Below are 22242 nucleotides of genomic sequence, written 5' to 3'. Positions count from 1 at the left end.
AACCTAGTCTAATCTCTTAAATCCATAACATGGGTCATGGGGTTTCATTGAACCATCAAAATCAAACCCAAAAAAATTATGAAGCTAAATTTTCAATTAATCAAATAATAAAAGACAAAATTGAAAAACAATCAACAAAAAATGATAAAAAAAAAATAGAATTGAAAAGAATGTGGACTAAATTGACATAACAAGAAAATAAAGTCAAATGTTTAGGGATAGAATTGGAAAAAAATCAATCAAGAAAAGTAAAGGAAAAAAAATAAAAATTAAGGACCAAATTTCATATAAAAATCAAATGATAAAGGATCAAATAAAAAACAAAATATAATCAAATTTGATACAATCAAAAGAATAAGGACTAAAATTAAAACTTAAAAAAAGCAACATAAAAAAAAGACCCGAGCAAACCCTAGTATATAGGCCGAATACATGAACCGAGATATGAGTTTGAGATAATCTATAGAAAGGAAAGTGAAAAAATAACGAATGCAAATCTTCAACCAACACAATGTTGAAGTATAAAATTTTAAAAAATAAATTTTAAAAAAGACTAAATTCAACCCGGTTTAATATCTTAAACTCATGACATGGATCATAAGGTTAGATTAAACCATAAAAGGAAATAAATAAATAAATCATGAAGCGACATACACCTCACTACTATGGTGTTCTGCTGCTGGGAAACGTCGCACACGACTCTCATTTGAATGCACGCGCCATCAACTTCTTATTTAAATAATATTATATTTTAATTAAGAGACTTAAATGCCTCCAAGTCAACTTTCCAATTACAAAAAAAATTATATGAAAATGATGAAAACACCCTTAAACTTAACTTTAAGAAAATCTAATTTTAAGAGTAATCTGGGTTTCTTACCATGCAAAAAAAAAAATTAAAATGCCTGAAAAACACCTCACCCTTAAGTTTAATTAATTATCTTTTAAGGGCAGTTTAGTAATTTTCTTGTGCAACTAGAATGTAAAAGTACTAGATACCTCTATGAACTTGGAATTGACAATTTAATCCTATAAAAAAGATCATTTTACCTCTCTGAGTTATAAATTTTGTTTTATCATGAGAAAAATGATAATTTTACTATGTGAATCCAGAGTAAAACAAGAAAGAGTCTATGATGTCAAATCAATTTTATTTTTAAATAGTAGATTTAATCGCGATTGCAGTCACAGTGAAGAATCGCAAACTTCTCTGATATTAAATAATAATCACAACTATCATTCTCATGGATTCATTAGCAATTCCTAACAAACTTTCATAGTAAATGATTTTTCTATTACTTCTATTAAAAAAAAAATTATCCTGAACATATTGTAGTTTAATTAATTTTACACTTGCCAACTATATTTTAAACAATTATAGTTTATATATAAACTTTTTACAAGCATTAACACTTAACATCCTTGCTAATAAAAAAATAATAACTTTTTAAAATTATATACATGATTACCATTATTTTTTATTTAATGATCAAATAATTATTTTGTGTTAAAAGAACGAAAATGCTACACATACTCTTTTCTTATTTTTTATGTTAAAATTATAAAATTGCCATTACTGCAATATATATTGCTATTTAATTTTGAACTTTTATCAACATGTGATTTTCATTGTGCCGAAGAATTAACTTTTCAGATTGTAGATTGATGGATCTTCAAACAAACATGCAAGGACCAGGTAAAGTCACAGAGTCCAGCCAATCTAGAGGTCTTCCATCATCACTTGCCAAGACTACGGCCATCAATGCATCAGCTTCCATGATCCATGACAGTGGATTCCACATAAAACCCACATACTTGAGAATCTTGCTCTAATTTTCATAAAACATGAAAGCTACACAGTACCACCGGGCGGCTCGCCTGAATGCCGAGTCTTTCTCCGCCGCTAGCTCGACGTCGTCGTCACCTGCAAGCCATGGGAATCTTGCTATCCCGAAAGCTCAAAAAAAGAGCACTCTTGTAACTGGCAAACCATTAATTCTCTGTCTTTTTCTAGATGTCTTCGTCACATTGAGTAACCCTTAAAACTAACAAATCCGAAGACATATCATTCAAAGCTTGCAAAAACAACTCTCGTCCTGACAAATCCAAAGACATGAGTTTTAAGGAGACATGCCAGCAGCTTATAGATCCTTCGCCATTGATTTCTAGAACCAGAACTTATTTCAGTCATCAATAACTACATAACAAGCCAATTTTATCTCTCCATTCCCTCTCTCAACGATTCAGGTTTTAATTTCTCGCAACCCCTTCTGGGATTTGATTATGCCACGCCACTTTGGACAAGCCAAAACACAGTTGCTCATAGGCTGTAGAAAACTCACCATCTCTTTCCTTGCTCACATTTTGCTCAGAAGATGACGAGAAGCTTGTCAATTAATGTAGTGAGTTCACAGACCAATTCAAAACTGACAAAACACTAGGGAAATGGTCTAGAAATAAACATGATCGTCAAATAATCATCACCGATGAGGTAGGAGAGCATTTCTTTCCTAAAATCATAGTCTGGATACATGGAGAGTCGAGACAGGCCCTCCATCGGAAATTAATAACTTCCTTGATCCTGGCATCGCCACATTTTTCAAGCAACGAGAACATATGTTTGGGCAAGAGAACTGCGTGTAAAAGTTTTGGGTCCAAGATGGACCTGAGTACCTGATAAAATGCAAGAAACATTTTAAGCACATAAATATAATGAAAATCTGAAAAGAGTGAAAAACCAACCATCTGCAGAAATGAGTTTTGAGGACAGAACACCAGACCGATAAGAAATTAGGGTTTAAAGGATAGATTAATGGGTGGATTAAAATAATTGAACATGATTAAACAAATTAGGGTGTTTCCTAAGTTTCAATTTAAGGTTTTTATTTTTTAAGGTTTTTTTTTAAAACATGACTAATTGCTTTTCAATAAAAAAAACATTAAATTTTGATTTTAATCTGGGTTTAGATCATAAAAAAAAAATGATATACAAAAAGAAAAAAATATGCTTGAAGAGAGGGAATTTTCGATATGATATTTGTTTGAGTTTCTAATTTTCTAATATATTATATATGAGAGTATTTTGATATTTTTATTTAAATTAAAATTTTATATTGAAACAAGATATGAATTGTAATCTTTCATAACTATAAAATTGACCAAACTAGAGGATGCAAAGATAATTTTTTTCTTTATTAAATAAATATAGACAAAAACTATACTTTTAGTTGGTAGAAGTCATATAAACAACATATATTATAACTATATAAGTACGTGCAAAACATGACAATATGAACTTAGAATACAAAGTTATTATAATCTAATAATCTAGATTTAATTTATAATTATTTAAATAACTTTTTTACATTAAAAAAAAATTAATTTTACCAGTGGCTTGGAGCGGGCCATAGTCTAGCTATAATATCAAACAATGACAACAAATTACTCTAATGACTTGAATATTATGCGCAGAAGAAATTTGAGTGCGTTTGTTTTTGTGTTGTGATCAATTTTTCAAAATATTTTTTTATTTAAAAAATATTAAATAAATGTTCTTACATGATTTTCACATTATCGTTAAAAACAAATTTGACCTCCAAAAAAGCAAATCATTGGAAAAAATGGCAATGCAAAATTGATGTGATATAATTAGAGGGAAAAAAAAAAAACTCATCCCTGATCCCTGGAGATAGTTTGAGTTCCAACTTCCAAGGTCAACCCAAAGTGAAAAAAGAGACCAAACTAAACATAAGTAAAAGTAGAAAAGATTGCAATCACAAAAAAAGACGGCGCCAATTTCAATCAAAATCCAATTCCAAGCTCAAAGATAAGATAACTTTCCTTCCTTTCCTTTCCTTTCCTTTCCTTTGTGGTTCTCAAAACTTCCCCCTCTCTCTTCAAAACCATAGAGAGGGAACCCATAATTTTTTTTCTTTGATAGATTTATTCATAAACCCTAAAAGTTTCATCGTTATCAACAACAATGGCTATCACTTTACAAGCTACCCTTCTTTGCAGACCTTCATTCTCTCTCTATTCTCCTTCAAAACGACGCAGCTTTCACCACCCCATCAACTCCTCTCTTTCTCTCTCTAAAACCCCCTTCTCTCCTTCTTTAAACCTCCGACTCCGCCCTTTCTTATTACCTTGTACATTGCATCCTGACAATGCTGACCCTGTTTCGGAAACAGTCCCTCCGATTTCAAATTCCAATAAAACACAAGAGGTGGTGGATGTAGTGGAGAGCAATGAGAGTGGAAGGCAGGAGGAGGAAGGGCAGGGAGGCAACTTAGTGGAGGAGAAAGAAGGTGGTGGTGGGGTTTATGATAGTAATGGGAGAATAAGAGTGGCGGTGTTTTTAATGGGGTTATGGACTAAAATGAAAAATGGGTTTCAGAAATTGTTGATGTTAATGGGTTCTTATTCTTCTAATTGGTTTAGTTTTAGTTGGTGGCCATTTTGGAAACAAGAGAAGAAATTAGAGAAATTGATTGCTGAAGCTGAAGCTCATCCTAAAGATGCTGAAAAACAGACTGCTCTTTTAGTTGAGCTTAATAAGCACAGGTTTGGCTTTAGATTTTGATAATGATAATTTTGTGTGGGTTTGTTTTGAGCTTTGGTTTCTGTTTGTTTTATGGGAGATTGATAAAGGAAATGAATTTGATGGGTTTTTGTTGAAGGTATGAGCTTTAATATGTTTGGTTTCTGAGAAATTGGTAAAGGAATTGAACTTTGTGGTGTTTGTTATATTTTCGACTTTGCTATGTTATTTGCTCGGTGAATGAGAAATTGGTTAATTCATTAATTAAAATTACTGGTTTTTTTTTTCTCTGGGGTTTCGAATTTTATCTGTATGGTTTATGAGAAATTTATAGAAGAATTGAATTTTATGGGCTGTTTGTTTAAAGTTTTAAGAGTACTTTTTTGGTTAAATATACTGTCTTCTTTTTGGATGCTTAGAAATTGATTGAGGAACATGTTTTGGCCCTTTCTTGTTAAATTTTAAGCCTTCTGTTTTTACTTTAGTGTTTGTGTGATTGTTGAAAAATAGGTATGAAAAGTGAATTTGATTGTCTGTCTTTCATTTGCTGATTTTTTTTAATTAATTTTTTTTTTGCAGTCCTGAGTCTGTGATTAAGAGGTTTGAACAAAGAGACCATGCAGTGGATAGCAAAGGAGTCGCTGAGTATCTTAGAGCTCTTGTGGTTACTAATTCTATTGCAGATTATCTTCCTGATGAACAATCTGGAAAGCCTTCCAGTCTTCCTGCTTTGGTAGATTAAAGCACATGTTTGTTTGTCGTTCAGATAGTTGGATATGTGATGTTTGATGCCACAGTTTTCTGCACAATATTTGATCGATTAATGTTTAATCTGTAGTTGCAAGAATTGAAGCAGCGTGCATCAGGGGACACAGATAAGCAATTTATGAACCCTGGCATATCTGAAAAGCAGCCATTGCATGTGGTGATGGTAAGAGTTAACTGTAAAAATGATTGTGCTGGCGACCTTGTATATGGAGCAAGGTGGTTTAATACTTTCTGCTTTTGATTTTAGAAGATAAATGTGAATAACTTGTTGTTTCTAAAAGTTCTTTTTTTTTCCTGTTGGTTTTTGGTAGGTTGATCAAAAAGTATCCAACAAGTCACGGTTTGCTCAAGAGCTTATATCCACTATCTTGTTCACTGTTGCAGTTGGATTAGTTTGGTACGAGGTCTTGCATTTCCTCTGTGCACTTTGTTTCACCATTCCCATCTCTATTTCTCTACCTTATCAGATACGGAATTCATTTTTCAGGATAATGGGTGCTGCTGCACTTCAAAAGTATATAGGGAGTCTGGGTGGAATAGGAGCTTCAGGAGTTGGCTCAAGTTCTTCTTATACTCCAAAAGAGCTGAATAAAGAAGTTATGCCAGAGAAAGTGAGTTTTGAACATTTTGTGCCTGAAGTATTTGGGGGTGTTTTTTAGAATCCTGCTACCTTCAGTTACACGATTGCTTCTTTTTTTTGTATTTCTTCAAGGGGTGGATAGTAGGTCAATAGAATTTGTTTAACTTGTTGGATGTGTTCCTATTCCTGTGTCTCTTAGTAAGGGAGATAAAGCAAGATTAGATACATCAAGTTGGAATAGTAGGGAAGAAAAATGGGAACTTTGGTTTAGCGGTGAAACTTTTATCGCAGACCAACATTTACTTGATTGGAGAAATTATATCTTGGAAAGCCATATCCTTTTATTGTATATTACTCTTGTATTTAGCATATAATGGTTGGTCTTAACTTTTATTTGCAGAATGTTAAAACCTTTAAGGATGTTAAAGGTTGTGACGATGCAAAACAAGAGCTTGAGGAAGTAGTGGAGTATCTAAAAAACCCAACAAAATTTACTCGCCTTGGTGGGAAGTTGCCAAAGGTTTGTGCAAAATATTTTTTGTTATCATACGTAACATGTGGTTTCGTGTACTTTGTATGAACCTTATAGCGTGGAATATACTAGTCATAGTTCATATATTGGCCTAGAATGATAGGTTTTGTGTTCCAATTGTCATGAATAACTTCAATCATTTCCTTTCTGTTTCTATTCAGCAGTCACACTCATTTCTGTACATGGGAGAAATCAATTACTATTATCTCGTCTTCTTGTTGTACTTTTCTCTATCTGTAAACAACTCATTACAAGAGACGTTTTACTTCAGAATTTGAATTGCTGCTTTTATTTCTGCTAACTTGTTTCTGAAAACATGAGTTTAACAACATTCCAATGCAGGGAATTCTTTTGACAGGAGCCCCTGGTACAGGAAAAACGTTGCTTGCCAAGGTAACTTTTACTTGTATATTTTTTAAGATGGGTTTTTGACTTGTGCATTTCTTGTCCTTTGATACTTTGTCTTTAGCTGTTGACCACTTTGAAGCTTGTGATGAATAAATAGCAACCCTTGTGTCATTTGATCATAAATATCAAAATGACGTGTTGAGAGAAAGTATAGATTCTTTTGGATGCTCACTGGAACAAATCAACCTTGTCATTTCCTATGTTCAAGATTGTATTTTACAAAATGTCCTATTGGATGCTCATCCTTTTTTGAATTTATGGTCACGAGTACTAGTCATCTATGCTTATATTCATGTACTTCTTCTGATAATTGTATTATCTTGAACCTCAAGGCCATTGCTGGAGAAGCTGGTGTGCCTTTTTTCTATAGAGCAGGATCTGAATTTGAGGAAATGTGAGTCATCTTTACCTTATATAGATTACCTCATTTACTTGTAATAATAAAAAGAGAATTTACATAGTATCTTATACCAATGCTGTTTTTTCTTTGGGAAAACAATGCGGCTAAGTTCTTTTATGCTCCAATTATTAATGGTAAATTTTTTAAGTGGAATAAAAAATTTACATTTTTACTGCTGATTAATATCTGGTAGAAGTGGAGAATATGATAGCTATCTTACTTGGCAGCAAGAATTAAGAAAAGATGCAGTAGGGTGCTGGTGAGATGGCCCTGCCATGTTCACCGACTGTTGTCTGTTGAGGAGCACTCTATGATGTTTGAGTAGTTGATGCATGTCTAGAAACAGCTAGAGATGAGTTGGTTCTTTCACTTGGTTGTGTTTGGTAGCAATCAGTGAAGTGTTGAAGAAAGTGCTGGTGGAAAGAATGAGAAAGAAGTGATTTGGCTTGTATTTATGAGAAAAGCCGCAGCTTCAACATGTTAAGTTGCAGAAGAAGTTGGTGGTGGTAGAGGATGAGGTGACAATGATTTGGCCATGTATTTACGAGGAAAGGCTGCAGGGAAGCTGCAGAATCTGCTTTTTAATGCATAAAATTGAGTGATGATATTGGGATAAACTGCCATGCCATCATGGTCCTTTGACTCTCCTGGAGCACCTAATGGCCAATCCAACAATAAAGTGGCCACAGCATTCTGGCAACATTTTAAATTGAACAATTGTATCAAGTATGGATGGTTTCTTGGACAGGAAGGCTGCTGGATTGTGGCAAAGATTGTTTGCATTTGTTAGGGTGTTTTGCATGATCTGGAGGAGGGTTTAACAATTTTTGTTGGTATCTTTTGTGGGTTTGAGAAGGTAGATAGATTATAAGATTTTTGGAAATGTGCTGTTACTGCAATATCTTGGTGCATTTGGATGGAGATGGGTGCAAGGTTTTCTGATGATCTTCATATTGAAGCAGTTGTTGGGGGATTGGATAGTCTTTTTGGCACCTCTCAAGTGGATAGATATACAATGGGATTGGAGTGCTATGTTACTTTGAACTAGATTGTTGTTTCTTTTCACCTTTTGGAAGGATGTCTAATTCTCCTATTTTTGCTATTGAAACTCCATCTTCTAGTAAGATTAAGCTTGCTTTTAGGAGTAATCCCATCCTTCAGCATTCTCATATTAAAAAAAAAGGTCTCATCTTACTTTTTGTACTGCAGGTTTGTTGGAGTTGGTGCTCGGCGTGTCAGATCCTTATTTCAAGCAGCTAAGAAAAAGGTTTGTTGTTCTGTGATGTTTTTTGGTAGTTCAGTAGGGGAGAAACAAACAAAAACAGAGAGAAAATTTTAAAATCATCTTGGCAACCATTTGTAGGACTTCTTCTCTTCTGGCTGAACAAATATGCACTTCTGTACATGACATTGCATTATGTTTCTTTTATGTATTCATGATTTCCTAGACGTACAAAATGGGTCTTCAACAGGCATAGACAACTTTGAGGGCATTTTCTTGAAATAAAGGAGTTTTTTTTATGATATTGGAGATCTGTGCACAAAGAATGTGTATAAAAATTGGTGTTATCCTTTTCCCTGTCTGCTTGTCAGCTAACTGTGAATAATCAATAGGAATATACAAATATACAAATTGTCTGCTTTGGTTTAATGAAATTTATAGCTAGCTGTATAATGCTAAAAAAAAGAGAAGAAAAAAAGAAGAGTCTATAATTCAATAGGAATATGTTAGTTTCTAAGAGAATCATGTATACCTTGACTTTAATTACATCCATGATTGAAACTTTGTGAAATCTGAGCTGTATAGTGATGCCTTAATACTGTGCTTTTCCTTTTCATTTTATGATTAACACCATTTTTCATCTTGTAGGCTCCTTGTATCATTTTTATTGATGAAATTGATGCTGTTGGGTCAACAAGGAAACAATGGGAAGGCCATACAAAGAAGACATTGCATCAACTACTTGTTGAAATGGATGGTTTCGAACAAAATGAGGTATCTATAGATAAGCTTGTAATATAATGTGTCAGTTCACTGCCACCTTTCTAACCTTGTTTAATTTTTCCTCTGCAGGGAATAATATTGATGGCTGCAACAAACTTGCCTGATATTCTTGATCCAGCTTTGACTAGGCCTGGTAGATTTGACCGGCATGTATGTTATATTATTCTCTATTATTTCTTTGAGCTTTGAAAGTTAAAATGACATTGTGTTTTAAGGTGAATATGTTTTACTGAATAGTCATACTCGTGGTTCTACTTGTAAATTCTACTTTCTAGGTTATAGAGTTTAAGGATGAGTTTCCATAAATGGTTTCACTCAAATAAATACATGAATGATTGGACAAACCCAGAGTGTCTGTCTATGTGCTTATATGTCATCTATTTTTTATTTGAATTAATATCCTTGGTGATATGACTGACAAGAACTCTTTTTAGATTGTTGTTCCAAATCCTGACGTTAAAGGCCGACAAGAGATTTTGGAGCTCTACCTAGAAGATAAGCCTATGGCTGATGATGTAGATGTTAAAACAATTGCTCGTGGCACACCAGGCTTCAATGGAGCTGGTGGTTCATTTGATTGAAGCTGCATATTTTGTTTTCTGGCAGAAGTTTATTCAATTTTACCAACAAATTTTTCCATTGCTTCTTGTTTTGCAATCAGATCTCGCAAACTTAGTGAACATTGCTGCAATTAAAGCTGCTGTAGAAGGCGCTGAGAAGTTAACTGCTGCACAATTGGAGTTTGCAAAAGACAGGATACTTATGGGTACTGAGCGGAAAACAATGTTCATTTCTGAAGAGTCAAAGAAGGTATGTATAAATCAGTCAATAGGCAATCTCTAGAGTAGTAGGTTTGGATGATTTCCTTGCATGGTTGACATTTTGCTACATATTCTTGGAACCCATCTTTTTAGTGCTTAATCTATTGGCCTAAGCTTGAACTATCTTGTCTCGTTCTACTTCCATTTTAAGTTTGTACAGACTTGGGGAGGGGGTTTATTATTAATTTATTATCATATATGGCAAGCAAACGAGACCTTTGCATGCCATGCATAAAGTCTTCAGCAGTTCAGCTTATTTGGAAACATCCAGTGAGTTTCATCATTGTTAATTGCTATGCTATTACACTTGTTTCCAGTTAACAGCATATCATGAGAGTGGCCATGCTATTGTAGCTTTCAATACCGAGGGTGCACACCCGATACACAAGGCAACTATAATGCCACGAGGATCTGCTTTAGGAATGGTCACCCAGCTTCCTTCAAGCGATGAGACATCAATTAGCAAAAAGCAGTTATTAGCTCGGCTTGATGTTTGTATGGGAGGAAGAGTTGCGGAAGAGCTCATATTTGGTCAGGACCATGTCACTACTGGAGCAAGTAGTGATCTTCACACAGCTACAGAGCTTGCGCAGTATATGGTATGTGTTTGTATGCTAAAGTCGCATTTCCTTTGGTTTATAGAGCTCCCAAACCACAATGAGTAAAATGGTTACATCTAAGTTGGATTCAATCCATTGACACAAAATGCATTCTAATGCTATCTTCATCTTTCTAAGGTATCAAATTGTGGGATGAGCGATGCAATTGGACCAATACATATTAAAGAAAGACCAAGTTCAGAATTGCAGTCACGTGTTGATGCTGAAGTATGTTTTTGAATGCCTGGTCTTGTTTATGGAATTTTTTTTGTGAATCCCTCCCTGGTCATGGTTTCGGAATGATTGTGATTTGTTTGGTCGTTTCTGTAGGTCATGAAACTCCTAAAAGAAGCATATGATCGTGTGAAAGCCTTGCTAAAGAAGGTTTGTTCATATGATTCAGTATTGTTTATGAGGACACATCCACCACTATCAGGCATTACTTTTTGTTGTTTTTTCCCTTGGTAAAATGTGCACTATGTTAGTGGAGCTTAGACAAGAGACTTGAAACGCCCCTAATATTCTCTGTCCAGCTCCTTCACCTAGAATTGTTTTGGAAAGAGTTCCGTTTGAACATTATCATATGGTGGAGAGTTATGAATCTGTCAGCAGTTGTTGTTCCTATGTGCCCTCACTACATGAGATTCGTTGCTGATAGTTAACTTTCTAGTTTTACTAGAATTAGATCCCTTGAGTGACAGGCCATTCTTATGCTGAACCTTCTATTCAAGTTGTCCTGTCGTATCTTGAAGACTCTTGCAAGCTTAACTAGTTTTGATGATTTTGAAGAAATAGCTTTTGTGTGCCTTCAGTGCTTGAATAGACTAAAGTAACCTTTTGAAGTTCTGTATAGCAAATTCTAGCAGTCACTGACATTTTTGTTTGATTATTTGCAGCACGAGATGGCATTACATGCACTAGCAAACTCTCTTTTAGAGTATGAAACACTTAGTGCAGAAGAAATAAAGCGCATTCTTCTTCCCTACCGGGAAGGACGGCAACCCGAGCAACAAGAAGCAGCGCAAGAAGAAGGGGAGCTTGTGTTGGCTTAATAATCATGTAATCTAATCGACCATGGGGGAGATTCTGTACAGTATATTTAAAGCAGTACAGGTGATTATTTATACAATCCCTCTCCAATTCTCCGCCTTCAGTAGCAGTACTACGATGTGCGATATAAATTCTTTCCGTACACCCTCAACCTGACAGACAGCGATAGATCATGTACTATTTTCGTACATGTATTATTTGAACGTTTACCCCAACTGTGGGTAGAATTTTGAACATACAATATTCGATATTATAGGCATGGCGCGGCAAGCTTTATGGTATTTTTTGAACTTAATCTTTAGTGCTCCACCCCTTTTACCATTTCGTGCGCATGATTTTGCCAAGATCGCTGTACTCCTTGCTGTTCACTATCCATTTTACGTGCTTTGACGAGGAAATTGTCGCCGGACTGCCCCCTTCATGAACTATGCTAATGTGACCATTTGAATTATCCAAACTGAGTTTTTCTCTTCGGAGACACTACCCCAAAATATTTTTTATCGTAATTATCGACACAAGGATGGTCTAAAGCTCACTATCCTCCATCAACAATGCATAGTTATATACAACATGCTTACAAAATAGCAAGATCACAAATATTTTCTCGAGCACACGCACAAACACCTCCAAATTAAGTGAAAGTCATCTATTCTTTTTCCGTACATATCTTAGAGTATTTTTACTCAAGTATATATAATAAAGGTTATTAACATGACTTGATAATTTACAAATATATTTTCAATAATGAAATGACCATAAATATCTGAATTACGATATCATGGTTGTTATGATGGATGAAATATACTTGTAATATATGAAAACGTAGAAAAATAGGGTAAACATGTCTGCATTCATTACTACTAATATCTTTAATATAACTCTAGAAATAAACACAACATCATTAGTCTTTTTCAAGTATTAATACTATGCTAAATTTTTAATTTGTTGTATTCTCTTCATCAACTGATAAACTTCAATTTCCTTTATTATATACATTAAGTAATCACCGTTGTGAATACCTTAAAACCTCATGAATTATGCGTTCAATAATTCATTTTAAATAATTATAACTCATGCTTTAAGTTGATCAATTCATTTCAATACTCCTAACTCGGGGTTAATATCATTTATGCATTTATTAATCTATTTCAATACTCCTAATTAGAAATTTATTAATTTATTAATTCCACGCCGTATCCATAGCTTTAATAAAATTATGAATTCACTAGTACCATTCAATACCCTTAATTCATGTTTTAATTCAACTTCTAAATTCATTAATCAATTTCCATATTCATGGCTTATGCCTTAAAGATAACCATATTCATTTACCCCACTTCATCAACCAGTTCCATAATCATGAATTTAATTATTTATTGATCTATTGCATTTCTCGAGGCCTGTGCTCATGTCAACCATACACTTGAACAATTTCAATAATTATAGTTTGTGTTTTACATCAGTCATATTCGTTGATTTGTTTCATTACTCGTAATCTCATGCAACAAGGCATTATTGTCAAGTAACAGCCCCCTCCATTGCGGCCAGTTTAATTTTTACATAATAGCCACCGTCATGGTGGCCGGCTTAATTTCAATTAATAACCCTCGCCGTTATTACTAGCTTAATTTTAATTAATATTCACTGCCATTATAGCCAACTAGATTTTTCAAAGTATCCCCCTGCTCATGAAGCAAAATTAGTTTATATTCTGAAATTCGCATCGAGTTTATATTCCATACTTCACATTAAATTTATGTAGAAACAAATAGACAAAATATTTCTTTAAAAGATGAGGTATCCACTTCCGATGTCTCTCCTGAAGCTCCCGGGGATTGTGCTTCTCCTGCTGCAAGTCCCGCTTTAGCCGCATTACAACTTCGAGCAAAATTTCAACGAAATCGAGGAAATCCTTGACCAGGACGACCATTGGGTGGAGGAATACCAAGCAAAATTTCTCCTGGTTGGGAAGAAAAAGGGCGGAACTTGATGATAATCTTGCCATGGCATTGACATCCCTCTTCCGCTTCTTCTTATTCTCCCAATATGAAGCAAACTGCTCTTTCCAATTGACAGTTCCCAGCGCTCCTGTCCATCTCCAAACTCCTCCACAAATTTCTGCTGCCATGGATCATTGTTTGAAGACAAGCATTGCATCTCTGAAGAAACACTTTCCATTTTTGCAATATCAATGGCAGCTAGTGACTCTAAAATCTTGAGCTTCAGCTCTGTTGGGAGGCGCATCAAGCATGGTGGAAGAAACAGACCAACCTTCTTACAAATATCTATCAATAAAGGCAAAACAAGGCCATCCTTCACGATTTTCCACAACTCAAAATTTTCATTTTCAAGATACAACATGGATGACCTATCATTTTCATTCATCCCATCATTCTTACCATCTGCCCACACAAAATCTACACTGGTCAATTCTTGTGTCTCTAAGGTTTCTCCACTCCGAGCTTTTGAATCTAGAGATCCATGTCTTTCAATAACTGCATCACTCGTATCGGATCCTCCAATCTCATGCTGCTCACCCTTCTGTCCTTGCACAAGCATATCCAGAGAAATTTCAGATTTAGTTTCTTGAGAATTGGCATCGTTGGCTTGAACACCAGCATGCCCACGTACAAACAAATCTTGGTTTCCGAGCTTATTAAAACCAAAAACTGACTCTGGAAAACTCATCAATTGATCAGGCGTAGGCTCTTGTACATTACCTCGATGACCTCGAGCCTGTTCTCTTACAGAGGAACAAGAACCTAAACACAGCAATGGTGTTGACAGAGAAATAAGCGAGGTCACCAGACGTAATACCAAGAGATTGCAAAGAATCCTCTGGCGAAGATGCATTGAGCTCATCCTTTCTATTAAGAGACAAATATGAGCCTGCGGAAAAATATTGCTCGAGAGGGGGTTTCCTTTAGTTGCTGTAAAATACACGAAGCGGGCACTTCTATTTTCACAGTTTCTTTAGATTGCACAGATCTCAATCTCAGTTTCATGGCTAAAACTGGTTCATCAATACAGAATAATTCTGAGACTGAACTACCAAAAGCGAAAGACGAAACACAACAATCCTAAATGACAAGAAAGCTCGCAAAATATGAGAAAAAGACACTGATTTTCTCTAACTTAACCTAGTAATAAAATGTCATTCTTAGCAGCAGATGAAAAAACAACAGGATCAAGATTTTGGGTCATCAACAGTTTCGATTACCTTGCCGTCTCTTGGAACCAAACAAGGAATTCCATCTTTTATAGGAAAAGAGACAGCAATAGAATCACTGAAGAGAGAATTTGTTTCTTTGCAATACCTTAAGGGCTGTTTGGAGATTGGGCAGACAAGAATTTCAGATAGTGTTTTGCTGATTCCTTCTCCTGCTCGTTTTAACAGGGGCTTGCTGCTTAGCCTCATCCTTTTCGATGAACTCTCACTCTATCAAACCAGATCTCCAAATTTTCTCTCTGATTTGTGTTTATTTAGTTAAATTTAGACTCATCTACAAACACCTAAAACATTCAGCCCATAGATTTATTTATTCCGTCAATTACTATTGTACCCTTTTCCTCCAATTATTATTCTTGTTTGGATTTTCAGGGTTTACAAAATAAAACAGGATCTTTATACCAATAATTATAGAAATTTCCTCATATTTATTTGTTATTTTTTTTATTGGGATTTACACCATTATACCTAGCACTCACCTTACATGATAAAATAAATTTAATAAAAAACAGAAAAAACCAATAACAACTCTTATCCTTTCAAAAATCACTGAAAATTCTCATAGTTATGTGATCTTTATATAAAAATGAGCTTAAAAACATGATGAAATTGTAAAAAAAAAAAGATTTTTAAAAAAACCAAGCCAACCCGGTGAATCTTTTAATCCTGGATTAATATATTAAACATGTAATCTGTTAAATTCTAAACTCGGGTTCAATCAAAAAGCTCAACACCCAGTCAATTTAATGTTAAGAGATGAATTTGAAAAACAAATATCAATTTTAATTTTTCAAAGAAAAAAATAAAAATAAAATTGTGATAAATAAATAAATTTTAAAAACCATCTCAAATTAAAAAAAAAACAATCAAAAAAATTAAAACCAAATCTGAAGCTGACGAATATTGTTTACATGCTAACTTTAAAAAAAAAAAAATTAATTTCTATGCTCATAAAATGATCATCTCACCTCTGATATAACATGAGAATTACAAGAACACCATTATAAAAAGATAAAAACATAGCTAAGCCAAAGCTTATTATTATTTTTAATTCAAAGTGCAATGAAGTGAATTAATTGTGCTAAAAGCCCTTTATATTAGTTTTTTTTTTGGGCTGCCAAGATTAAATGAGTAATTTCACCATACATAAAAGTTAAAACAACCGATTTATCCCAACCAGCTTGACAATGACTAGTGGCTCCCATGGAAATACCAATAATACTCTCATTGCTGAGGCCATCGATTCTTGAAATAAGAAGCAAAAAAAAAAAAAACACATTGTTTCAATCCACAAATGATACTCAAGCCATTGATTTTTATTTTTGAAATGCGAAGTACAATAGTAGAAACATTGTTTATAGTGTTTTACCGATGTGTTTTAGGTTTTTGTTAATGCCTATATTTTCTTTTAGTGTTGATAAAAAGATTTGAGTCCAGACCTCCGGCGAAATGCAGGCAAGCGACTAATAATCTCTACTTTCCGACCATTCCCCAGATTTTCCCTCGAAGGCTTCATCAACACTGGTGTCACCAGACAATACATGGATACAAAAATGAATATGATTTGCTGTAACAATGCCTATAAACTGTAATAGAAAATACCAGGACAAAGACTGAAGGACATGACACCCTCTCCATCTTAAGTTTCAGCTGTTCTTGATGTTCACTTTACCACACTTCTATTGTATTTTGCACCCAAACACAAGGTAAAAAGCAAAACACAAAAAGACAACTCTTTACAGCATAAATTTATACAACCATAAATTATGCCACCGCCATCAAAACCCTTCGATATCATAGAATGGAAACATAATCCTTCTTTTTCCCTTTTCATTCACAAGCATGAGAAACTTATAAGAGTGTGGTTCTTTAGCTACTGAAGATGTCCAGCACATAATTTAATTAAAAGGGAATAGACAGCATAACAATTACAAGGAAAACGAGCGCAAGAGCGTCTGAAAGATGGAAGAAAGTACTACTGCTGCCAGTCGGTCTCTTGAGCCTCCTATATACAAAAGCCCCGGTAGCTTCATCCTTTCACAACTGTAGCCTCCACCACATCTCTGGTCTGGAATTTTCTTTTACATACAATCAATGGGCTCGGTTCGGTCCTGCACTGCAAGGTGCTCTGAGACATCGGCTAGTGATTTGAGATTGCACTTGATTAAAGCTTCGACAAAGTAGCATGTTTCATCCTTCGTGTTCCCATCAGGCACATCCACCACAAAAGATTCAATCACCAGAGTCCCTGGTCGTCCATCAATGATCTCTGGATGGAGGGAAATGATTGAAGAATAGTTCTGGGGCAAAGTAGAAAGTAAAACCAGGTTGGGTTCGTTTGGGTTGATAAGAAAAGAAATGAGAGAACTTAGAAATCAAGAGTCAAGAAAGAGAACAGAGAACACGGACCTTAAGGCTTTGAATATTCACTCAATTGCAACTACCCACCAACGAAAAATGATAATTTTTCTAAACAATTAAACTGAAGTCTTTATGACTTGGAAGCAAACAATGGCAGGGAAATCCAAAACTAGATACGTTATTGGATTCCATTCAAGTGGAAACATTCATGAGTATAACTTCAAAACATGTCAACCACAGAGACTAAATTTCAATTACATGATCGTTTTGAAAATGTTGAAAGGTAAACAAATCAACTTCCCTACAAACTCAATATATGTACTCAAGAATTGCAGATCACAAGGCAGAAGGTGCACAAAATTTGCAGTTTTCAGGAAGCTAAAACAAATTCACGGGAAATAGAGATCATACACGCATATCAAGAAAAAAGAAAAGAAAGAACGGATTCCTTACCTTAAGTCTGTGATCCCCGCCAACTATCCTGATGCTGAGGATATGCTCATCATCATCGAGAAGTTCCAATCTTTCAGTACTTGTGGTAGCAGGAAGCCCTGACCTAACATCTACTTCTCTAAGACTCCCAATCTCAAGATTTCCCAGCACAACACACCTGCTGATGAAAGGCTTGTACTTCTGTGGTTGATCAAATCTTCTCACCAATGACCAAACCTATTGGAATCAAAGAAATATTTCAGAAATGACTATGTAAACCATGAAAAAACAAGTGAAGGAAATTCGTTAACAATCAAATTCCAAAGAGAATAGAAACCGAGACATTATTGAAGGACAAATCGTTTCCACAGATTTACTCACTATTGATTCCCCTTTAAAGCTGCATATTCTTTTCAAAAAGGATTCTCTAATACAAACCATCCAGTTGGCTGGTAAGAACAGTGCATGAAAAAGACATCCGTGGCACTTCCCAAGCTATTCGTCCCAATTAAAAAAATTAAAAATAAAATAAAAGAATAGCTGCAATTAGTTCAATTATACTGGACCACCTTGTTTCGTTTAATTCAAACTTGAACACTTTTCTATTGAACAAAACTCAAACTTTTGGTTCAGCAGTTTCAAGATTTTTCAAGAGTCTAAACAGTACAGTTTAGAAAAGAATGGCAAAAGTCATAGCTGTACCTGAAAAAGACCTTAAGAAATCCTAACGAAAAAAGGAAACTTAAGCAGAAAAAACAACTGAATTTCATCAAGAAACGAGTGTTTCAGTTGATGAACAACTCATTTTCACTCTTTGCAGCTTGCCTTGAAAGGAAACCAAAAACAGAAGACCAATGCTTGCACATTCCAGACGAAAAGATGTTACATTGAACTGTAAAAACTACATTCACACATCCAAAAAATTGAATACGTATGTCTCTCCTCTTTTCCTGACTTTTCTCAGCATCCAAACAGAGGTTAAACGAAGAGGTTGGTTAATCAAACACACCAAAATGAGGAAAACAACTCCATGGTCCATACACAACCATCTAAAATAGAAAAAGAAACATAAAACATAGATCAGGACCAATCAAAAAATCCAAACTTGCAGAATCTTCACATACAAAACACACTTGAAATCAAACCATTGAACAACATAAAGAAAGCCCAGAAACCAAAATCCAAGAAGGAAACACACACATACATATCAATACATACAGCACATATACACAAACAGAGAATAATTAAAGGGGGAAAAAGTTAGAAACTTTACAAGTTGAACTGGAGCTTTGATGTGCTTAACAAGAGCAGAACTACACTGATGGTCAGCAAGATCATCATGTGTATGGTGCCTTCTTATATATTCACTCTCAACACATCCTATCCCTCCTCTTCCATTACAATTTCCATTCATTTTCTCTCGTTTTCCTTGAAAACAAACACGCCCTTTATTTCTCTCTTCCTCTGCTAACCATCAAAGATATCAATTTAGTAAAAATAACCCACTTTGTATCTCTTCAAGGATGACTTTTCTCTGTCGCCGGAAGTCTTCTCTGGTCAATGGACGGTGGGAATTGTAAAGAGGTTTATGGCGGGGTGTGTGTGAGGAAATAACCTCAAGCCTCTCTATCATATCATCACCTGAAATTAAAGTATTAAGAGGTTAACTAAACGACAACTTGGAAATATCGTGTTATTATTTGTTGACGGAATTGCCCTTAGCTAAAATAAGAAATAATTCCTTTTCAGATTTTTTACTAAAAAAGACAAACAAATCTTAAATCATTAGTGAAAAGTATGTCAATATATTGTTTTATTTATAAATCAATTCATTGAATTATTGTGTGTGTAGATTTAATGATATGATTTCATTAACATAATGTATATTAATAATGTAGTGCAACCACCTTTGATATATAGTTGCGTCCATTATTTAAATCAAATAAAATTATTTCTTAAATCAATTTCAATAGCCTTATTTTATCCTTAATAAAACTAGAATAGCTATATTAATTATATCATAATTGTGAGAATATTGATAAAAAAAATAGTTAATTATAGAAAATATGAATTTATTGATATATATACCATTGGATTAATGAACTAATGAAGAATTTTCTGTTTTATTTTGGAGAAAAAATGTTGTTTGGGGTGGTTAATAAAAGCTGTCCATTTTATGGGAACATAAAGTTGTGGCATCATTTAATAAGGTATGATCCATATTGTTTATTGGTTTCACATTTGGGAGCTATGAAGTATTAATTAATATTTATAATGCTAATTATGAGTTTGTAGGGTCAATGATTTTGCTCCTTTTACATCCTATCTTTACCTCTCTTTGGATGTTGAGAGGTGGAATTAAAGATAGATTTTTCCATTTTTTTATACTTTTTAAATTCACCATATTATTTTTTATTCATATTTTTTGCATCAATATATATAAAAAAAAAACTAAAAACTAAAAAAAAAAACTAAAGCATTGCCAAGCCAATGGAATTACTTAAATTATTCTCTCAAAACACTAGCACACTCACAATATTCATGCAAAGGATAAAATTGTCAAGTCAAAATATTAATAGCTACTTAAATAAATCAGTACTTATTAAATTGATTAAAAACAAAATTTTAGTTAAAGAGAGCCATCACTTAGTGGATTCATACAAAGAAATTTGACAAAGAAAAAAAAAAGAAAAATAATATAAAATTATAATAATTGATTAAACCACCCGCCCGATGCATTATACTTTGCAGCTTTGCTCACCAGCACATTTCTCGAACGTTCGCTTAATTTATTGTTATTTCCTGGGACCCATATTGGTCCAGAACAACAGTATATTAGAAGTTACGTCTCCAAGCTAATGAAGGCGCGTGCACAACACTCTCCTATCCACGAAAATATATTTTATCCTAAAGTACAATATCTATAATAGTTACGGTTAATTATTCTGAATAAATTTAACTATTTTTATAAATAAATTTTTCAAAAAAATATTATTTTAATCCGCGTAACATAATGGATGGCGAACAATCAAGAATTCAAGATATTTTGATTTATTTTTGGTTCAATTCATACATTATAGAATAAAAAGAGATATTTGAGAGTATAATAACGGTTGTTTTTAAAATATTTTTTACTCGGAAATGCATCAAAATAATATTTTTTTATTTTTAAAAATTATTTTTTATATCAACATCAAAACGATCTAAAAATATTTTAAAAAAAAAATTTAAAAAATTAATTATTTTACAAAACTCTGTTTCAAACACTTTCCCAAACAACCTTGAAATAAATGAATATTGGTTCCATTTTAAAAAAAAAAACTGAATGGAATTTATTGAAAATTATAATAAAAGTTGTTGTCATTTGATATATAAGAAAAATGATACGAAGAGAGTGTTGGAAAGTATAATAACAATTGTTTTTTAAAGTTTTTTTCACTCGGAAATGCATCAAAATAATATTTTATTTTTATTTTAAAAAAATTATTTTTTATACTAGCATATCAAAATGATCTGAAAATATAAAAAAAATAAATTATAATAATAATTCAAGTGATAATAAATGTTTACTCCTTCTTTGAATTAATCAATTGAGATACATAATTTACTCTGAGAATTAAATAAAAAAGACAAAAAAAAAAAAAACTTGTTTTTCTCATTAAATCAAGAGTTTATTGCACGCTCTACGAGAGAGAATTGAGAAAAGACTTTCCTTTTTTCAGGGGATAGTCACTCACGCGCATGTGACAGATATTAAAGAAGTGTTTACTCTACCCTAAGATTTAGGTGCATGTTACCCTTACACACGGTGACCTCAGCTCTTGTTTACTACGAAGTACGTAAATTTGCTCTTTAATTTTATGGATGTGAGATTAATTGTGATACGTGTAAATTAATCTGAATATTTGTATAAATAAAAAATATTATTTGATTTAATTATACTGACACAAATACTCGTACAGGAACTTTTGTATATTAAGATTAATTATACTCACACAAAAAGTTAGAGTGTAGCTAATTGTGAACGTAATTAAAATAAATGGTAAGAAGATTGTTTCTAATGGTTGCAAATAATATAGCCACGAAAAAATCATACTTATAAAATCTATACTGTCCTGGTCTGACGGGTTGGGGCTAGGTTGGAAATAAATGAGATAAGAAATTGATTCCGCTTAATTTAATAAAAAATTAAGTTAATGGAGGCAAAATTTATTAATTATTTATTTTATTTTTTATTAAAATAATATTTTTTTAATATTTTTTTTAAATAAATTAAACTGAATTAATTCTTAAAACCCGAGTCTCACCATGGTAGCCCTTGAACTAGTTTTATCTATGCAAAAAAAAAAAAAAAAAAAAAACAGAAAGTTACAAAATGAGAAACGAGAATGCCTGCCCATTTAGAAGACAATACTAGTTTGGTCTCTACTGCTTGTACGAAGTTAAAAGTATTTTCTATTTAAAAATATTTTTTTAATATTTGATATTAGAAAACAATAAAAAAACCAATTTATTGA

At 33.4% G+C, this 22242-nt stretch overlaps 3 protein-coding genes across 4 annotated transcripts; 1 reads left to right on the top strand and 2 right to left on the bottom strand.

Annotated features, from left to right (window-relative positions):
• Positions 1 to 3779: 3779 nt before the first annotated feature.
• Positions 3780 to 12004, top strand: LOC7475612 (ATP-dependent zinc metalloprotease FTSH 11, chloroplastic/mitochondrial). Its single transcript, XM_002321989.4, has 17 exons — positions 3780 to 4563; positions 5120 to 5273; positions 5379 to 5471; positions 5620 to 5705; positions 5796 to 5919; positions 6289 to 6408; positions 6763 to 6813; positions 7161 to 7222; positions 8438 to 8495; positions 9099 to 9224; positions 9303 to 9383; positions 9668 to 9797; positions 9895 to 10043; positions 10372 to 10653; positions 10792 to 10881; positions 10984 to 11037; positions 11550 to 12004. Exons 1-17 carry the CDS (start codon positions 3983 to 3985, stop codon positions 11703 to 11705), a joined length of 2397 nt encoding a protein of 798 aa, XP_002322025.2. The 5' UTR covers positions 3780 to 3982; the 3' UTR covers positions 11706 to 12004.
• A 1388-nt stretch (positions 12005 to 13392) lies between these two features.
• On the bottom strand, positions 13393 to 15121 carry LOC7475611 (uncharacterized). Its single transcript, XM_024586638.2, has one exon. It carries the CDS (start codon positions 15119 to 15121, stop codon positions 14891 to 14893), a length of 231 nt encoding a protein of 76 aa, XP_024442406.1. The 3' UTR covers positions 13393 to 14890.
• A 1605-nt stretch (positions 15122 to 16726) lies between these two features.
• On the bottom strand, positions 16727 to 19361 carry LOC7453841 (abscisic acid receptor PYL8). 2 transcript variants are annotated; one of them, XM_002321414.4, is made up of 3 exons: positions 18999 to 19361; positions 17747 to 17962; positions 16727 to 17232 (listed from the first exon to the last, which is right to left on the bottom strand). In XM_002321414.4, the coding sequence occupies exons 1-3, from the start codon at positions 19137 to 19139 to the stop codon at positions 17014 to 17016; spliced, it is 576 nt and encodes a 191-aa protein (XP_002321450.1). In that variant the 5' UTR covers positions 19140 to 19361; the 3' UTR covers positions 16727 to 17013. The 2 variants fall into 2 exon arrangements, with proteins under 2 accessions (XP_002321450.1, XP_024442405.1); XM_024586637.2 differs by lacking the exon at positions 18999 to 19361 and adding an exon at positions 18107 to 18886.
• Positions 19362 to 22242: the final 2881 nt, after the last annotated feature.

Source organism: Populus trichocarpa, chromosome 15 (assembly GCF_000002775.5).
Source record: "Populus trichocarpa isolate Nisqually-1 chromosome 15, P.trichocarpa_v4.1, whole genome shotgun sequence".
NCBI lineage: Eukaryota > Viridiplantae > Streptophyta > Magnoliopsida > Malpighiales > Salicaceae > Populus > Populus trichocarpa.
The sequence above is the reverse complement of the archived record's forward strand: the minus strand, read 5'-3'. Positions and strand labels throughout refer to the sequence as shown.

Coding starts and splice junctions, on each gene's coding strand:
- LOC7475611 (XM_024586638.2), bottom strand. CDS start 15,121: ATGAGGCTAAGCAGCAAGCCCCTGTTAAAACGAGCAGGAGAAGGAATC.
- LOC7453841 (XM_002321414.4), bottom strand. CDS start 19,139: ATGAATGGAAATTGTAATGGAAGAGGAGGGATAGGATGTGTTGAGAGT. Junction 17,963..18,998: donor TCAAAGCTCCAGTTCAACTT/GTAAAGTTTCTA, acceptor TGATTCCAATAG/GTTTGGTCATTGGTGAGAAG. Junction 17,233..17,746: donor GCGGGGATCACAGACTTAAG/GTAAGGAATCCG, acceptor ACTTTGCCCCAG/AACTATTCTTCAATCATTTC.
- LOC7475612 (XM_002321989.4), top strand. CDS start 3,983: ATGGCTATCACTTTACAAGCTACCCTTCTTTGCAGACCTTCATTCTCT. Junction 5,920..6,288: donor AAGAAGTTATGCCAGAGAAA/GTGAGTTTTGAA, acceptor TTTTATTTGCAG/AATGTTAAAACCTTTAAGGA. Junction 8,496..9,098: donor TTCAAGCAGCTAAGAAAAAG/GTTTGTTGTTCT, acceptor TTCATCTTGTAG/GCTCCTTGTATCATTTTTAT.